This window comes from Macaca mulatta, chromosome 13 (genome assembly GCF_049350105.2).
Source record: "Macaca mulatta isolate MMU2019108-1 chromosome 13, T2T-MMU8v2.0, whole genome shotgun sequence".
In the NCBI taxonomy this organism is placed as follows: Eukaryota; Metazoa; Chordata; class Mammalia; order Primates; family Cercopithecidae; genus Macaca; species Macaca mulatta.
Genome location: NC_133418.1, coordinates 10,632,557 through 10,649,991, shown reverse-complemented (window position 1 = coordinate 10,649,991; position 17,435 = coordinate 10,632,557). Strand labels below are relative to the sequence as shown.

Below are 17,435 nucleotides of genomic sequence, written 5' to 3'. Positions count from 1 at the left end.
AAAAACTAGCCGGGCGAGGTGGCGGGCGCCTGTAGTCCCAGCTACTGGGGAGGCTGAGGCAGGAGAATTGCGTGAACCCGGGAGGCGGAGCCTGCAGTGAGCTGAGATCCGGCCACTGCACTCCAGCCTGGGCGGCAGAGCGAGACTCCGTCTCAAAAAAAAAAAAAAAAAAAAAAAAAAAAAAAGAAATAACTGTCGTCCGGGCATGGGGGCTCACACCTGTAATCCTAGCATGTTAGGGGGCGAGGCAGGAGGATCCCTTGTGCCCAGGAGTTAGAGATCAGCCTGGGCAACATAGAGAGACCCTGTCCCTTTGTAAAATTTTTTTCTAAAAAAATTTAAATTAAAAAAAAAATAACGGTGACACTTTCTTGTTTTCTCACTCAAATAACAAAACTAGTTCCAGGTTATTTGTACCAGGAAGATTATTTTTAAAAATTAAACTATTGACCAGGCTCGGTAGCTCATGCCTGTAATCCCAGCACTTTGGGAGGCCCAGGCTGGGAGATCACCTGAGGTCAGGAGTTCAAGACTAGCCTGGCCAACATGGAGAAACCCCGTCTCTACTGAAAATACAAAAATTGGCCGGGTGTGGTGGCACATGCCTGTAATCCCAGCTACTCAGGAGGCTGAGGCAGGAGAATCACTTGAACTCAAGAGGCAGAGGTTGCAGTGAGCAGAGATCGTTCCACTGCACTCCAGCCGGGGTGACAGAGAGAGACTGGCCTCAAAAAAATAAATCATTGGCATCATTTAGGAGAGAAAATGGATGAAGAACCCTTGTTATATAGGGTTCTTCAAATTCATCTCAAGAAAATCAACAACCAAATAGAAACAAAACAAAACAAAAAATGAGCAAAGGCAGAAACAGAAAACTTCACCCCAAGAAATATCATTGTTTACAAAATGTGAAAGATGTTCAACTTCGCTAAAAATCAAAGAGATTCATATGAATTAAATCTGGCATATAAATTTTATGCTATCGTATCACAGATTACTCAAAACTTTGACAACAGCCCAGTGGTATTAGGAAAAGATCATTCTTACAGACTGTTGTTGTGAGGGCAAATTTGTGACATAATCTTTTGTAATGGTGTTTTGACAATATCTGTAAAAATTTAAATCTATATGAATTTGACCTCAACATTTTACTTCCAGGAAAATATACTAAGGGAATAATTGCTTATTTGTGAAAATACCAATCACAAGTGGTCCAGAGTCCTTATTATGTATCATTGTTTATATTTATTAAAAGTTGATAATACCTTAAGTATTAATTAGGAATTAGCTTAATAAGCTTTGGCACATGCATGTAATTCTTATTAACTCATTAAAAATGAGTATTAGATCCACATCTACTGGCATGGAAACCTATGTACAACATTTGTTCAGTGAACTAGGCAATTTATAAAAATTGCAACACAATGACTATACTTTGATTTTTGTGTATAATATGATGCAATGTTTCTGTGATTTTTTTGTGGGGGGGGGGTGTCAGTATGAGTAGTGTGGGGTCAGGCAGGTATAGGAAGAATTCTAGAAGGATGTTCACCAAAACATTCTATGGTGATTATACCTTGGCATTGAGGTTGCAAGTGCTTCTAACTTTCTTTGTCATGCTTTTCTCTACTGAATGATTTTAATTTTGTATGAAGTATGTTTTTAAATCAGAAAAAAAGTTTCATTTTGAGGTAATTACATATACTCCTTAAAGATTAAATACTAAAATCCTATGTTTAGTTTACTTGAATTTCCAACGTGATTTTAACACTTAAAAATTAGGAAAATAAAAATAGATAACATGGCATGTTACACATATTATGTCACCTTTTGCTAATAGCAAATCGTTTTATACACACATAAAAATAGTAACTTTGCTTTTATTAGAATAATAAAGTTTCAATAATTCTAAGAATTCCACTTAATTAAATATTAAATGGAAAATATTTAATCAGTAAGTCTGGTGAAATCATTTTAGTGAAATTAAGCCAGGTTTGGAGAATTCTGCTCATACTTAAATGGTGGGTAAATACTAGAACTTCAGCAAAACATCCCTTTCACATTTCTTCAAGATGTGATCAAATTATGACCCTTGGGCTCTATCTGGCCTACTTCCTCTTTGTATATGGCCTGTCAGCTACAAATGGTTAGTACATTTTTAAGGGGCTGAAAAAATTAAAAGAAGATAATATTTCATGAAAAGTGAAAATTGTATGAAATTCAAATTTCAGTGTTCATAAACAAGGTTATGAGTTTCATCTATAAAAGAAGTTGTTTTCTTCTTTTTCTTATCATGTAAGTAACCTACATAATGTTCTTCATGTTGCCTCTTGTCCCACACCCACAGATATTTACCATCTGACCCTTTACAGAAAAGCAGCAGAGAAGCCAGGCTTGCAGCTTACCTGAGAACTCAGCAGCCTTTGTGTCTCTTCCCGCAGACTGAGGATTCCCGTAGGGGAAGGAGAGGTAGCGGACATTCTTGGTGCCAGCCTGTGGGTAGCAAGTAGAAAGAAAAAGCAGAATAAGCTGCCGCGATTCAGAGCTTCACATGGCAAATAAAGGGAAGGGCCAGACACTTTGGCTTACGCCTCTAATCCCAGCACTTTGGGAGGCAAAGGTGAGCGGATCACCCGAGGTCAATAATTCAAGACCGGCCTGGCCAACATGGTGAAATCTTGTCTCTACTAAAAATACAAAAATTAGCAGGGCATGGTCACGGGCACCTGTAATCCCAGCTACTCGGGAGGCTGAGGCAGGAGAATCGCATGAACCCGGGAGGCAGAGGTTGTAGTGAGCTGAGATCGCACCACCCACTGCACTCCAGTCTGGGTGACAGAACGAGACTCCCTCTCATAAGTAATAAAATAAAATAAAGGGAGGAACACAGACCTGTTCTGTGGCATCTTGTTTGGATTACTGGCTTTTAGTTTTTTTGTTTTGAGAAAGCAGACCACACCAGTCTCCAAAATGTATTTCCTTTCCCTCTCATGACAAAAGAGACCATTAGCAACCTTTCAAAGTTACTCCCATATCCCCACTGAGGATAGGTTTGAGATTAGGGCCTGCTTCTCACCCAGCCTCCATCCAAACTGCAGGTAAGACTGGTTTGTTATGGCCTCAATGGGAAGAGTGCAGGAACACAGTGGCTGATGTGAAGGTGAGCCCAGGAGTCAGACCAGGTACTGACCATGAGGACTGAAGGGCATGGTCAGTACCTGGTCACCATAAGGTCTGGGTCTGGACTCACAGCACGTCAAGTGCATTGCAGTCCCTGACCCACCCTGGAGGGCAGCACCCTATGGGCAGATACCTTCAGTCCCTAAGACCCTGAACCCAGAGAAAAAGGTTGCTCTGGTGTCTTGCACTCTTGCCTTAGGATCTCTCAGGTAACAAGGTGGGGTTTTGTTTGTGTAAATATTGATGGTCACGCATGTGAGATCCTGTACAGGAACAGGCTCAGCAGGTGACAAACACTTGCAGACTGAAGGAATGTCCCAGTCCCCAGCCCCAGTGTACCGGCTTTCCCCAGGGCAGGCTGTGGCCTTTCCTCATGCTCTCCCTTAAGGTGTTCTGGCGGCGGATCAGAATCTCTTTAGCCTGCTTCTCACTCATTTGGTGTTTGAGGTTATATTTGTTGTAGGACAGGGTCTGCAGAGAAAATGGAATGTCAAATACGTAAGGACTCCTTCGTACAACTTTCAGCCAAGGAAGCCACGGAAACATCAGGAACCTAAGACCAAGAGAACAGGTGAGCACCTTGGAGGTCAGCTAAGCATTTGCCTTGATTACGAATGAGCAAGTTTCAGTCCTAGGAAGAAACGTGTGTGACCCCAGGTCATGCTGCTCTCAGGGCAGAGCTGTGGCTGGAGCCTCTGCCTTCTGCTCTAACCCTTACAGCGGTCCTTCCCTTAGTTACCCACAGACTCGGCCTGCCCCATACATACACTTTCCTTTCCAGGTCATGTTTTGGATGCCAGGCCAGTGAATTTAATAAGAAAGGAAAATATCAAAACTAAACTACTTTGGGACTTTCCATAGGGCTGTTGTCTTTTAATTTTACCAATTAAGGATACCTACACATGCATGCGTGCGCACACACACACACACACAATTTCTATCAACCATTATCATCATCAATTCAGAAAGAAAGTCTCTTAACCAAAGTCACAAGAAGAACATAATTTGAGATTAAAAAAAAAAATAGTCCTTCAAAGTGAATCAATTTAGCTTTATGAGAACATCTTCCTTGTCCTTTACCCCAGACCAATGGAAACTTGTCATGGACCCTAGGCCAACATTAGTCAGTCCTCAGACAAATGTTTGCAAAATGCTTAACTGAAATTTCTTCTCCTTTTTGGTGCTCACTAAAGGCCCACCAGCAAATGCTCAGTTTGCCAGTAGGTGACACACTGTGTGCACTGATAAACCACAAAGTCCTGGTAGATGACAGGATCGGGACCGCAGGGGCTCTCCCTCCCAAGTGACGGATGCTGTGATGGGGATAGTCAGTTCCACTTCAATAGAGAAAACGCTGTATGTGCCCTCAGGTGCTGTGGAAGGCACAGGATTAAATAAGTGAGTACATTAGAACTACAGTCTTCAAAAGGCTTACAGTTTCCTGGAAAAGTCAAATCAATAGGGATAAGATGCTATGCATGCAGGTAAGTGATAAGATTCTGGGATCATCAGGGGTCGTAGAGTACAGGCAAAAGGCACTTCATCCAGTCTTGGATGGGAAAAGTTCAGTGTACTGAGATAAGTCTTGAAAGATGAGTGAGTGTTATCCTGGGAATAAATTCCAGGAAGAGAAAACACATGAGCTAAGACGTCAGCTGGTAACCACCTTGGAGGTGAGAGGACAGTCAGAGGATGTGCTGGAAAAAAGCCAGGAATGAGTCTGTTACACACAAAAAAATGGGGTGCTTCATTCAAAGTGTGTGAGAGGTGAGACTGGAGGGGCATGGAGGGGCTGGGGTCAGGCCACAGGTAGCCTGCCAAGGAGTACAGGCTGCATTTTTCAAGCCATGTGTTTTTTAGGTGGGTGCACACACTCCAAAAAGTGCCACAAGATGCCCCACAGGGTGAGAAAGAAAATACTGATACTTCTATTTCTATTGATCTTTATCCAAACAAATACAAAGCATATTAAGCTCTATTAGTACTTAATATATGAATGTATAATGGGCCCTCACTCAGTCCATACATGAGACAGTCAAGTCAACAAGGGATTCACAATGGCATCCTTATAGGTTTCACCAGCTTGCAGTTCATTGTGTTTCAGTGTGTGTGCATCCAGTTAAGTAGATGTGTGGTTTCCATTACTATTAACTAAAGTAACCCTCACAAAATAGACAATTGTATTAAAAAAGTGTTGTAAAGAAGGTGTAAACTGGACTGCCAAGGTGGCTCACACCTCTAATCCTAGCACTTCAGGAGGCCAAGACATGTGGATCACTGAGCCCAGTAGTTTGAGACCGACCTGGGCAATGTGACTAAACCCTATCTCTACAAAAAATACAGAAAAAAAAAAATAGCTGGATGTGGTGGTGTGAACCTGCGGTCCTAGCTACTCACGAAGCTGAGGTGGGAGAAACGCTTGAGTGTAGGAGGTCAAAGCCACAGTGAGCCGTGATCATGCCACCGCACTCTAGCCTGGGTGACAGAGTGAGAGTGACACCTGTCTCCAAGGGAAAAGAAAAGAAGGCATAAACTAAAGGCCAAGGGAACAATGAGGGAAGGGTAAATCCAACTTTCTCCTCCCAATGGGAGCTCTTTGTCATCCACTTCTGACACATTAACAGATCTGACAAGAATTTTCCCCAAAAAGTTGAAATTTGAAAACAGTTTGAAATATGAATTCTTATCTATCATTAGTAATGATACACCTCAACCTATGTGCATTTTATACATTGAAATATTAAATATTAAAAATGGTAACATGACACAGTCGTGAAAAATAAAACAAGAATTAGGAATATAGAGACAAACTTTTACAGTTGTTTATCAATTTTAAAATCATGCAAAACTGAATGCAGTGTGTGTGTGTGTGTGTGTGTGTGTGTGTATACATACAATGTATTGCTAGTAGGATTTCTTACACCTAGACTTGGGAGGAGGTTGTACTTTTTAAGGAACACTTGGGCGGTTGGCTTCCTATTTCACCTCCCATAACCTGCCATGACCCACGTGCTTCTCTATTTTGCCTGTCTACAGGGAGCATAGAAGCCTCTATGCATATAATGTGCATGCAAGTTTCTTCCCTCCTCTCCCTCCATTTCTGTGTTACAGTGGAGCTTGTACTTCCCACTGGACCTTGAGTCCTAAAGGAGAAAGAACTTTGTCTTATTCAGTGCAGTGTTCCTGATGCCCGGCACATTCTAGATGTGCATTAACTGTTTGCTGAAGGAAACTGAAATTGCTCTCTTCCTTTGAAAGCATGTAGAAATTCTGAGAGTAATCTGATTATCCAGGCTACTCAGGAACCACCCATCAATCTGTGACCTATCCTGGGGGTCTGGGCTGAAGCCAGTTTCTTCTCTTGTAAGTTTAGTCATAGTATTTCTCAACCTCCATCCCCACTGTGTTTCAGAGAGCTTCCTCTGTGGTTGTCCTACCAGGAACCTCCAGAGGTGAGTCCTTTAAGTTTTCCACCCATGAAGATTCTGTCCTGGGTTTACTGAGTCGAAGGACTTCAAACAGAATTGGCTGGAGTCCTCCTAGGAGCAACAGACCCAGCAGGGCCAGCTCAGTTTTGGATCAACTCTGCATTAGGGTCGCCCAGAGTCAAACTCTGCATTCATCCTGGTCCTGTTCTGAGGTAAATCCCAATGCCCAAGATGGCCTCTTTCAAGATGTGATCAGTGAGAAATGCCCTGGCTACCAGGCCTGCATCTATCATCCAGGCTACAGAGGGCAGGATGGCTAAGGTACACCCTTTGTGACATTCCTCAAAAATGTAGATTGTCTGCTAGAAACAGAGTAAATGTATAATTGTCCTAAGTTGCATTTTCAGGTAGACTTTTCCTTCAAGAGATCAAGAGGACCACGGTGGAAGAGAGAATTCTCATGACCTTTGTAAAGCTGAGTAAGGAGAGGAAGACGGGAAGAGGTAGGACTGGTGAGTTTGACTTATGGAGTAAGCAAAGTAGAGTCAAAGAGCCACCTCATAGGCTTGTAACTGCCCTCTGTTTATCAATTGCGTTCTCCCTATTTGGCTCCCAAGGTCGTCAGCAATAAACTTCTTAAATGGAAAGAGGTCTTTGTGCTTTAATTTGAGGGCAATGAGGAAGGGAGGTGCTGTATATCTTAGAAAGTAGAACTCTGGAAAGCAGAATGCATAGGATACTTATTAAAAGAGACGAAAGGAGACTATCTTGGAAACTGCATCCAAGGAAGAAAAGAAAGGATGAGCAGTTGACCTTATTTTAGACTGGATTAGAGTCCTAGGATCTTCATCTCCATTTCCAGACCTTTCCCTAAACTTGATCTTCATCCACGTAGGGAAAAGGCTGAGTAACAGGTACCCTCTGGGCTCCGGCTCTCACTAAGCTAGCCACATTCTTCAAACCAGGAAGTTGTTATCTATTATTTATCTAAGGCAGGATGTGATAGTCTTACTGAAACAGTTTCACTTGGAATGATTTGAAAGCCTTGGAATTTACTCTAAGCACACTACCATTAGTGCTGACCTGTATTCCTCCAGCTGGTGCAGAGCCTTTCACTGACACATTCCTCTTAATCACTGACCTTTGAGTTGAAACAGGAGACCAGAAAACATTCACTTTCATTGGATTATGTAAGTCCAGAGTCACGAAAAGAGCACTGGGTGGGTGGGTAGAAGTCCTGCGTTCTTAACCTGGATTTGTTTTGTAACCTTGAAAAAGTCAGATAACCAACTCCACTGACCTCAGCATCTTCCCTTTGAAGATGAGGAGCTTTGTCTAGGTGATTTTGTTTTAGTTTCATTAAGACTATGATCAAGGACACAGTCACAAAACTAAAGGTCCTCAAAATGAATTCATTTCTAATCACACCCAAGTATTAGGATTAGGATGGACGATCAAATCCTCAAACTATAAAAACTTCTCATTATATGACTTCGTTAGATGACTAATTAGATGGAATGTTATTTAACTAAGTCAAAGTTTCAGAAAGATTCATTCACTGCCCTCAGAAATCTTCTTAGTATGCACTTTGGACCAGTTCCCAAGGACTAGTAGAGATTTCATACCTAGTTCCAAAATAGAGAAATAAGATGTCTCCTTTTATTCAGGCATTTATTCATTATAAATTATAGTTTCAATATGGGAACCTAAACTATCTCAACTTTCTTATTGTAGTCAATACAACTGGGACAAGTGCACTGTGATCAGTGTCCTGGTGCCATCTTTGTTCTGTGGTGTGGTGGATGAGCTTCTTTGCAGAGAGACCTGCTAGTTCTGGAAAGCACCAGGCTGCAGGGCTAGGGCAGCCTGCCCCCTAGAGACGGTAACTAGATTTGCACTTCTTTTCATGCCACAGGTGCCAATTTTGCAGCAGAAACATGACAATTAACTTTCTATTCTCCAAACTAAGCAGAGATAAAATATTCAGCAAGAGTTCACCTTACAGAGGATGACATGAACATCAGGGGACTCCTGAAGGACTGTTTTGAAGGACAGACAAGGGGGACAACACAGGTGGCTCATACACACCCTTTGCCGAACTTGGTACATGTTGGATGTCAGAATGTCCCTTATGGACTCCACATCTTCAGGGGAAAGTCTTTTGATTCCTTGTATCCTCTGGGCCCTGGAATCGTTATTGGAGAAGAGACAAACATTATTCTTTCATTTGGCAAGAGGTGCCACAAAAATATCAGTGGGCCTTGCTCTGTACTGAAGGGAATCCTAAGCTCCAGAATCCTACATATAATTTTCCTATTGTTCTAGTAAGTTGATTTGAAATGTCAGAACACGTGTCTTGACTTCAGGTTTTGAAAATACTGGTCCTTTGCCTATAGCTTATATGTGGTAATTATTCCAACCCATTTTTTGAAAAAGGTCTAAAGCGGTAACAAGTTTTTTTTTTCTCCCACAAATCTGTTATGAACTGGAATGTTTGTACGATACAATAAAAGTCAATTGTTAGAAAATGATACCGTACCATGCAATCCAAATATTTTACCATTAAATGCAACAGAAAAAAATGATTCAGTCCAAGACAAACTCTTTGCTAGTTTTGTACTTACCTATCTCACTGAGGACGGGTGGCAAACAATTCACAGATTTAATACCTTCTACACACCACCACATTTTGATTAGCATTTATCTAACAAAATGTTAGTTTCATGAGTACATTTGTATTGGAATTGTACCTGTAGGATTTTATCTTTGATTAAGAAATAATTGAAGAAACCAGAATCACATTTTACAAGGGCAATTAGACTATTTATACCATGAGAGCCAGCCCAGCTCTGAGATATTGTACACCGTGACCCCTTCCCACCTCTGGAAGGGATTAAAAACCGGGTTATGCCTGTGCCCAGGTTAGCAGTCAATGCACAATTGTCCTCTGGGGATTATAAAGTCCTGAAAATCCTGGGGGAAGAATTCTCATGTGACAAGTGTATTTGATTACAATCTAGTGGCAGTAATTTTTAAAAACTTTATATTACATGAATAATATATATTCCATGTGGAACATAAGAACCAAAAAGAGAGAACTAAAAATAATCAACTCCCTTTTTAATACTATCACCTTCCTTAACATCTTGATATAAACCCTAATGGGTTTGTTTGTTTGTTTCTAGCCTCAGCTCTTTTGAATTTTGAATGCATAAGGGCACTGGAGGCTTTGATATCTGCTTGCATACACTCTTAAGATAATTGGCCACAGACATGAGTAATGATTAGTTTTAATACAGGCCACCTTTTAAGTATTTTTCAAAACATTACTAGCAATACAGCCATCAATAGTGAAGACATTTTAAAAGTAATGTACATTTGATAAAAGATTTTAAAGGACTTGGGTACTGAATATCACAGAAAGCCTGGATTTTGTTTAGCAATGCTATCTGTAGACTGACTAATGTCCTCTCTACAAACTGATTGAAATCAGTTTCCATATCATAAAGCTGCAAATGTCACCTCTATTGATACACAGTTACCACCCTTGGTGATCTTAACATTATTATCAGGGCATTTCAACCTAACTGTTTAAATGTCCTTCAAATAACATTTATTCTGATTTAGATATGCCCACACACTTCCACAATCTGAACACATTCCTTTAATGTGGTGAATGTGATGTACTGCTAAGCAGAAACAACAGCAAGTCAAATAGTTCCATTTATGTGTTCATTATGAAACAACCTAATAGGAGAAACCACTGATAAAGGAAATGGTAAAATTACACTTGATATAGCAGTAGATGTAACTTGGCACTCTTCCCAGTTTATAATTGACCACTTTGGGAAGGACGAACTTAGGTAAAGTCCATTCAAGCTCTGGTTGGAATGAGCACTCCAGGTATCCCAAAGGCATCTCCCATCATGGAGTCACATTGAGAAGCTGCAACTATAGAATTATAGCAACTATCATTCTACAGCTATAGAATTGACTCACTTGGGCAAGGTGATACCTGGAGGTTTCTTCATGCCGCTTCATTAGCAAAATCGTCCCTGAAATACTCCCAGCACAAGCACAGGAGATACAGCTTTAGAAAAACTGAATGAGTGATCATTTCCATATCAAGTCAACTTATAAACCAAAAGACTCTTGTCACTGGACCATTGATTCATTATCCGTAAAGGAGATCTTCATCGCCTTAAATAAAAGTTCTGCAATAATTTCAATCAAACTGGAAAAATCTGAACCTAAGTATATTGAATACAATGTTCATATTTCTCATAACGCTTCTTACTTATCTTTTATATTGATACATAATAGTCGTACATAGTTTTAGGGTACATGTGATAATTTGATACATTCATATAATCAAATTAGGGTAATTGAGATATCCATTACCTTGCATTTTTATATTTTCTTTATATTAGAACCATTCAAATCATTTTCTTCTAGCTATTTTGAAATGTACAATCAGTTAGTGTTAACTATAGTTACCCTGCAGTCCTGTCAACCACCAGAGCTTGTTTCTTCTATCTAAGTGTATATTTGTTCTCATTAATCAACCTCTCTTCAATGGTCCCTCATTCTTTTTCTCTTTTGATCAGTTGCTATAATAATGTAAAAAGAGGCTTCAATTCTACTATAATATCTAGTAGAATACACATATCATAGTATGAAGTTCCAAAAGATCAAATATGATTTGCTAATTTATTTAGAAGAACACATCTTTTTTTTTAAGCAGCTAAGATGTGAAGTGTTTAGAAAAAGTGGGCTCAGAGGAAGACTTGCCTGCGATGCACACAGTGGCGCCCACCAGCAGCGCTGTGTGTGCAGCTGCTTTGCATGTTTTTACAGAGGTCACCAAGATGAACAACATTTGGAATGAGTGACGAGTGGCTGAGATGATGCTGCTCCTCAGAATACAGTGTTCCAGTGTGGAAGTGAAAAATGGCATCAGAATCTGCATCCTAGTCTTCTAGGTGAGAATGTGGAAATGTGAATTTGTACCTGTCAATGTGCGATCCATTAGAAAATTCTTAGACTACAATGAAGTTACTTTAGGTCTCTTTAAAAAATAAAGGACACATTAAAATTATTTGGGAGTTTTAAAATACATTTTGAAGTTGTATGGTTGTCATTTGTTACGCCTATATATATATCAATATTTTAATATCACTTTAATCAAAAAGTGTTTAAAGCTTCAACACTTTTAATCAGCTTGACTCTCTATCTCTGATAATTTCTAACAGCTTACCACTCATTGGTGAGATGAGCCACTTCATATTTGAAATAGTAATCAAAGTGCATATTCTACCTATTCATAGGATTGTTTTGAGTTTCAAATAAGGTAATGCATGTAAAAGCAATGGGATTCCAAAAAATCAACATCATCCAGACTGTGCAAATAGACAACCGTGGGGGCAGTGTTCTCCTGAAGGTCATAGAATTTGAAAATCTAAACCTTTTGTAGAACAATTGCTTGAACTTCTAAAGAAAAAAATACCTGTGCATTTTGTTGTTATCATCTCATACAGAATAATAAAAAGCGAGCTGAGTACACACTTCTTTTTCCTATTATTGTATGAAGGTTTGTTTTGTAAGAAATTAGCTGCTTTGATCTCAGGAGAGGAATTCCTTTTTGCTTGACGTCCTACAGATTTCTGATGAGATCAAATAAATGCAATTTAAATACTAAATACGTATTAAATATCAACTTTAAAAAATCTCTCCCACCCCAGTTAACTACCTACTTGGAGTGTAGGAGGAAAAAAAATTATCTCGTACCTATAAGGCTCTCTCACTAATCTTAAATGCATTTCTAAAGAAATAATTAACTCAACTGGCAGGCCCTGCTCCAAATAAAACTGGTTTAAAGATTGCCTTGAGATCAGAAATTAAGGCAAATGCTTATGGCTGATGCAATGTAATACAAAAATTCAAAATATGCTTTGCCACCTGGCAGACTGATTCTCATTTGAGATAAGCACCCCTACCTTCCTAGACCAAGTGCTCACTTAAGTGAGCAAAGCAATTAAGGAAGTTTCTAATGGTCTAAACTGCATTAATCAGCATTGATCCCTCAGTGAGCAGGCCAAAGGCGAGGAGTCCAGGTGAGGTGCACCTCTCATAGACTTGCATAGCTCTCTGTTCTTTATGATTATGTTTGTGTGGCCTTTTTTGTTAACGTCATGACCCTACCAGGGTATGGTGTCCATGAGGGCAAGGCCTGTGTCCGCTTCACGGTGCTTGGCACATAGGAGGTGTCTAACAGACAGGATTGGATCAAAGGTGTCAAATGCAAGGAGGTGCCAAAAAACTCAGTAACTAAGGTAAGTCAGATTCAAATGCAATATTTTTAGAAATAAAGGTCAATGCAAACAATTCTTGATGAATATAATATCAACATTTTAAATAACAGAGGATCAATATGCCTGATGTTTCCTTTGCCTGAGGTTCCACTATGATGCAGCAGAGCATTGCCAATATATATTTGTCAGCACTTTTCCATTTTAATATCAGAAGTTTCCTTAAAGCCACATGATGAGCAGCATCAAAACAAATCAACACCCCCCCCCCCCCGCCAACCCTGAAAGAAAAATCACTAAGAAAAAAGGCAGAAAGCTTTGTATTATATTGAGATATCCTCAGGGACGCTAGTTAGGATTCTTCTCAGGCCATGTAAGAAATGCAAGGGTGTTTCTGATTTATTAGCAGGCAAGGGATGAAGGTGTTATCTCAGAAATAAGACTTAGGCAATAGTGACAATTTTATTGCTACCTATTCTTAGCTCTTCTTCCAACTGCCTTTTTAAATGTGAAGACATAATTGAAGCATATGATCAAGTGTTTTTACCTGCTGAAGACAACAGGATGGAGGGGGACCCTGTTCCTTATCCTAAATATATGTCGTGATTAATTTTCCCAATTTATAAATCATTTTCTTCGAGGAAAAACTGGGCATCTTTGGGAAATTAATGCATTCTTTTGACATTGAAGGGGCTCTCATTAAATCTCAGAGTTAAAGCAGTTTTAAGAAGTATTTAGCCAGCTCTTGGGACAAGTGGCTACCGTACCACGTTGCATGGAAAATCATCTTGTAATGATGGGTTTATATTCCAGTATCACCCCTCCCTATGTCCTGCTTCCACAACAACTCCCTGTTCCTCAGGAAGCCAGGACACTCGCTGCTTCTACTGCAAGCTGGTCTCACAGAGACTCAAGGCAAATTTCACAGTCTCATGTAGACCTTCGCCTTAGATGCAATTACAAACACAACTTTCTCTTTACATAGACCACCAATGACCACACCTCCTGCTATCATCAGTCATTCCCAAATCCAAGTTATCATCTCAGAAAGTTAACTCATCTCTCACGTAAAAGAGGAAGAGAAATGGCTTATGGGAAGAAACACAATGGTAGGAAGGACAGAATCACATGCACAGGGGTCATGTCAGGAGCAAACTGAGACAGTCCTGTAGAATATGCTGCAGTTCTACACATTCACTTGCCCTTCCCTCCCAAAGAAAGATGTCATACAACTCTAAGTAAGCAACATATGCTAGAAAGTAATTTTCAGAAACTAGGTAAAATATGTTGAGCTTCGGCCAAGCCATAAAAATGCCAAGACTTAGATTACGTATTTTAAACATAATTTCTTCTTTATATTTCTGCCTCTTTACTCCTCGTGTACCTTTAAATGAGGCAATGAGTCAGTGCCCCTTGGAATTCTGACAGTGAAAGTTTAGAACAAAGAACAGATATGACTTACTGATGGGGTATGGAGAAAGCTGTAGAGCTTAGTATCCCAGTCTCCACCATCTCGATGGCTTGTTTCATTTCCAGCTTCTTGTACAAAGAAACAATGCTTGATTTGGGTAGGTTCTTTCGGATGAGGATTTTCCGTAAGTATCTATGATCAAACTTCTTAAACCTAAAAATGAAAACCAACATTTTTGAAATCTTGAATGTCTGTATGTGTTACACAAGTATGCATTTCTCTTAAACTACTTACTACTTAACTTTATTCTGAAGAAACATCAGGACAGTGCCGGGTATTCATAGCATTTGAACACATTTTTTTTTTAAATTCATAGTATTTATGCATTTTTTTAAATAAAAAAAAAAGAATGGCCTACTGGCCTGAATACATTGAAAATCAACTAAACAAAAGGAAGGGACAAGCTGCAATCAGGGCAAAAAGTGTGCATAAGTGAGGAGCGGGGGAGGCCCAGCCCAGCTCAGCTCCAATTGTAAGAGAAGAAATGAGGGGGCTGAAGCTTTTGAACAAGTGTTCCATTCTAATAGCGCATAACAGCGGCAGCTGCACTTACAGTAATACTGGCCTATTCAACCAGAACCCAATAACTTTAAATGGCCCGGTAGTTACAGTAGTTTTGCCCCATTATGCTGCAGATCATTTTGAATCCTACCAATTAAGGGGAAGAAAAAACCCTACATATGTCCCAATAGCCTGAATGATGGAGACTGTGAATAGGCGAGACTGATGGCCGCTGACTATTGTAAGGAACCTCTGGCCGGCCCATTCGAGCGAGCTGCGCTTTGCATATGGTGCCTTCAGAGTCAGCCATTTGTTTGGAGTTGGAATTTTCAACACTTTCAATCATTTTACATTCAAAGAGTAGTTTGCCCGCCTGCTTTATTTTCCAGAGGGGAACATAGCTTCCCGGGCTGCTGGTTTATTATCTGGCAATTGGTTTCCTGGTCCATGAGCTCTGTCAGCTCAGCCCCTCCAGGGTCAGGGGCTGGCTTCCTGAGCTTTGCTGTCTGAGCTCGGCTCAGACCAGGCCTCCTCTTATTCCGACTGGGTCGATCTTCTGTCTTCTAGTTTTCTGCCCTCAAGAGAAGCCATGGCTCCTGTGTATTCTCAGCCCACGGTAATCACCTCCCCAACCATAACACCCTCCCTGACTTTCCTTCACTGAGATCGCCTTGACCTTGTCCTGTTCAACTCCAGAGGCTGCCCTCATCCTTCCCATCCTGGATGCTTGTGTCTCCTGATGTGCCCGGTCCTCCCTGTGTGCCCTCCACTGCCTGACTCGCTCCTGCTTCCCTGTCAGGCTCTCTGACCACTTCTTCTCAATCTCCTTCCGCACTTTCTTTTCCTTGCCTGCGCCCAAGAGTGAGAGCTTCTCAGAGCCCCATCCTCAGTGAGCTGCCAGCTACTCCCTCCAGCCGCAACCTTCCTCCTGAACTGGAAACGAAATCCAGTAAAACAATACATTCTGAAAGGTGAGATATGGTGGAGAAGAGGGATTTGGGCATTTAAAAAAAGAATTACCATATTTGAGAATCTTAAAGATCTTCCACCATGGCCTTCCCCACAATGGAGGAATCCCTTGCCAGGATTCCTAAGGAGGCACCAAACTCCCTTTCCAAACTCCTTTTCCAAGCTGGCCATTCCGTGGTAGAGCTGATCTTATCCTTGGGAAGCTTGTCCTTGTTTTTAACGTAAATATTACTTTTCTAATTTCTACTCATTAGCTGTACTAGTTCTCTCTGGAACAACCTACACCGACTTTACCGCGTCTTCCACCTGACAACTCTTTATTTTCCAGGCTTAGCATGCCCTGGAATTTCAACTGCTTCCTGTAGGGGATGGCTCTGGAGCACCTTATCTTCTTGGTCTCCATTCCCTGAATTCTCTCTGGTTTTATGCCCAGCTTCCAATGGAACCTTTAGAAGTTATCCATGCCACCCGTATCCTTTGCCAGGGAGTGAAACCCTCGGCCTCCTTACTTGTCTCTCACTTGGTAGTGACTCCAGTGCCCACACACGTCTTCGATTCCAGCCTTTAAGTGATCCATCAGCTGCCAAACAAACACAAGAAAATGATTGCTGGAGAAACGCGAACTCTGAAAGACACACAGGACAGCTAAGACACCTTAAAAAACAAAGGAGGCTTTAATTTTCTGGAGCATATCTGACTTTCTATCACTGTGTTCGTGTAATAAAACATTTGATGCCTTTCACAGTAATTTCAACTTTGTTTTGTGGTTTAAAGACTCGGTAGATAAGTTTCTTGATAATTCACATAATATGTAATGAAAACCGGGAACCTGGCATTTGTTTTGGATAATACTTTTCTAGAATGATCTAGGAAATGTCTCATTACTGAAATCATTTGGAGGATAATTAATAATAATAAAATATATCATATTTAAGATATTGTTAAATAATTGTAATAACTGTTACTTTTAATTTCATTGCAAAAGAAAAGAACACACTGCTATCCCATAATACAATTTCTGAAAATATAATTCTATAAATATTATACTATAACATATAATAACAAAATATCTATATTCCTTATTTTTATATGCTTGTTTGATCTAAGTACTTACATTTCACCACTCGAGCAAATTATATTGCATTTGTTTTATCCAAAATTGTTTATGGAAATTTAGGAAAAAGTGCAGTCTTCAAAATAATTATGAAATTAGTCTCCAAATACTTTAAATTTGAAATTATTGAAGTCTATACTGGCTTCTGAATTTTGTCTTGAAAAACAGATTCAAATATTAAATTAATTATTAAATAATTGATTCACTACTTTCTACCAAAAATTACAACTTTTTTGAGGAAAAGAAAAATAAATGAGAGAAGAATGAAATATCCAAGTGCCATGGACTTAGGCAGATTTTCTAATTTGTCAAAATAATAAATCATCGGAGGCAAAGATAGAGACAAAAATCTATGATCAGTTTAAGGTTGGACATATTTCAAAACAGTCACTACTTATCCTTATCTGTTAATTATTTTCAAATGGCCTTGAAAATTTTTCATTAGGATTTCCTGGAATTTAAAT

At 40.0% G+C, this 17,435-nt stretch overlaps 1 protein-coding gene and 1 long non-coding RNA gene across 11 annotated transcripts in view; one reads left to right on the top strand and one right to left on the bottom strand.

The window, feature by feature from the left end:
• The window catches only part of SLC9A4 (solute carrier family 9 member A4), an 81,592-nt gene that overhangs the window by 27,547 nt on the left and 36,610 nt on the right, over positions 1-17,435 (bottom strand). For all 10 annotated transcript variants that reach the window (XM_077958946.1, XM_077958950.1, XM_077958944.1 and 7 more), the window contains 5 exons: positions 16,367-16,437; positions 14,379-14,540; positions 8,697-8,793; positions 3,520-3,651; positions 2,406-2,493 (listed from right to left, as the gene is read on the bottom strand). In XM_077958946.1, coding sequence (XP_077815072.1) covers positions 2,406-2,493; positions 3,520-3,651; positions 8,697-8,793; positions 14,379-14,540; positions 16,367-16,437 — 550 coding nt within the window. The remainder of the gene's footprint in view (positions 1-2,405; positions 2,494-3,519; positions 3,652-8,696; positions 8,794-14,378; positions 14,541-16,366; positions 16,438-17,435) is intronic.
• LOC106993092 (uncharacterized) lies at positions 3,554-9,139 on the top strand. The gene is made up of 6 exons (XR_013402610.1): positions 3,554-3,751; positions 6,593-6,632; positions 6,775-6,929; positions 7,016-7,120; positions 8,343-8,490; positions 8,581-9,139. It is a non-coding gene; the product is annotated as an uncharacterized LOC106993092 (long non-coding RNA).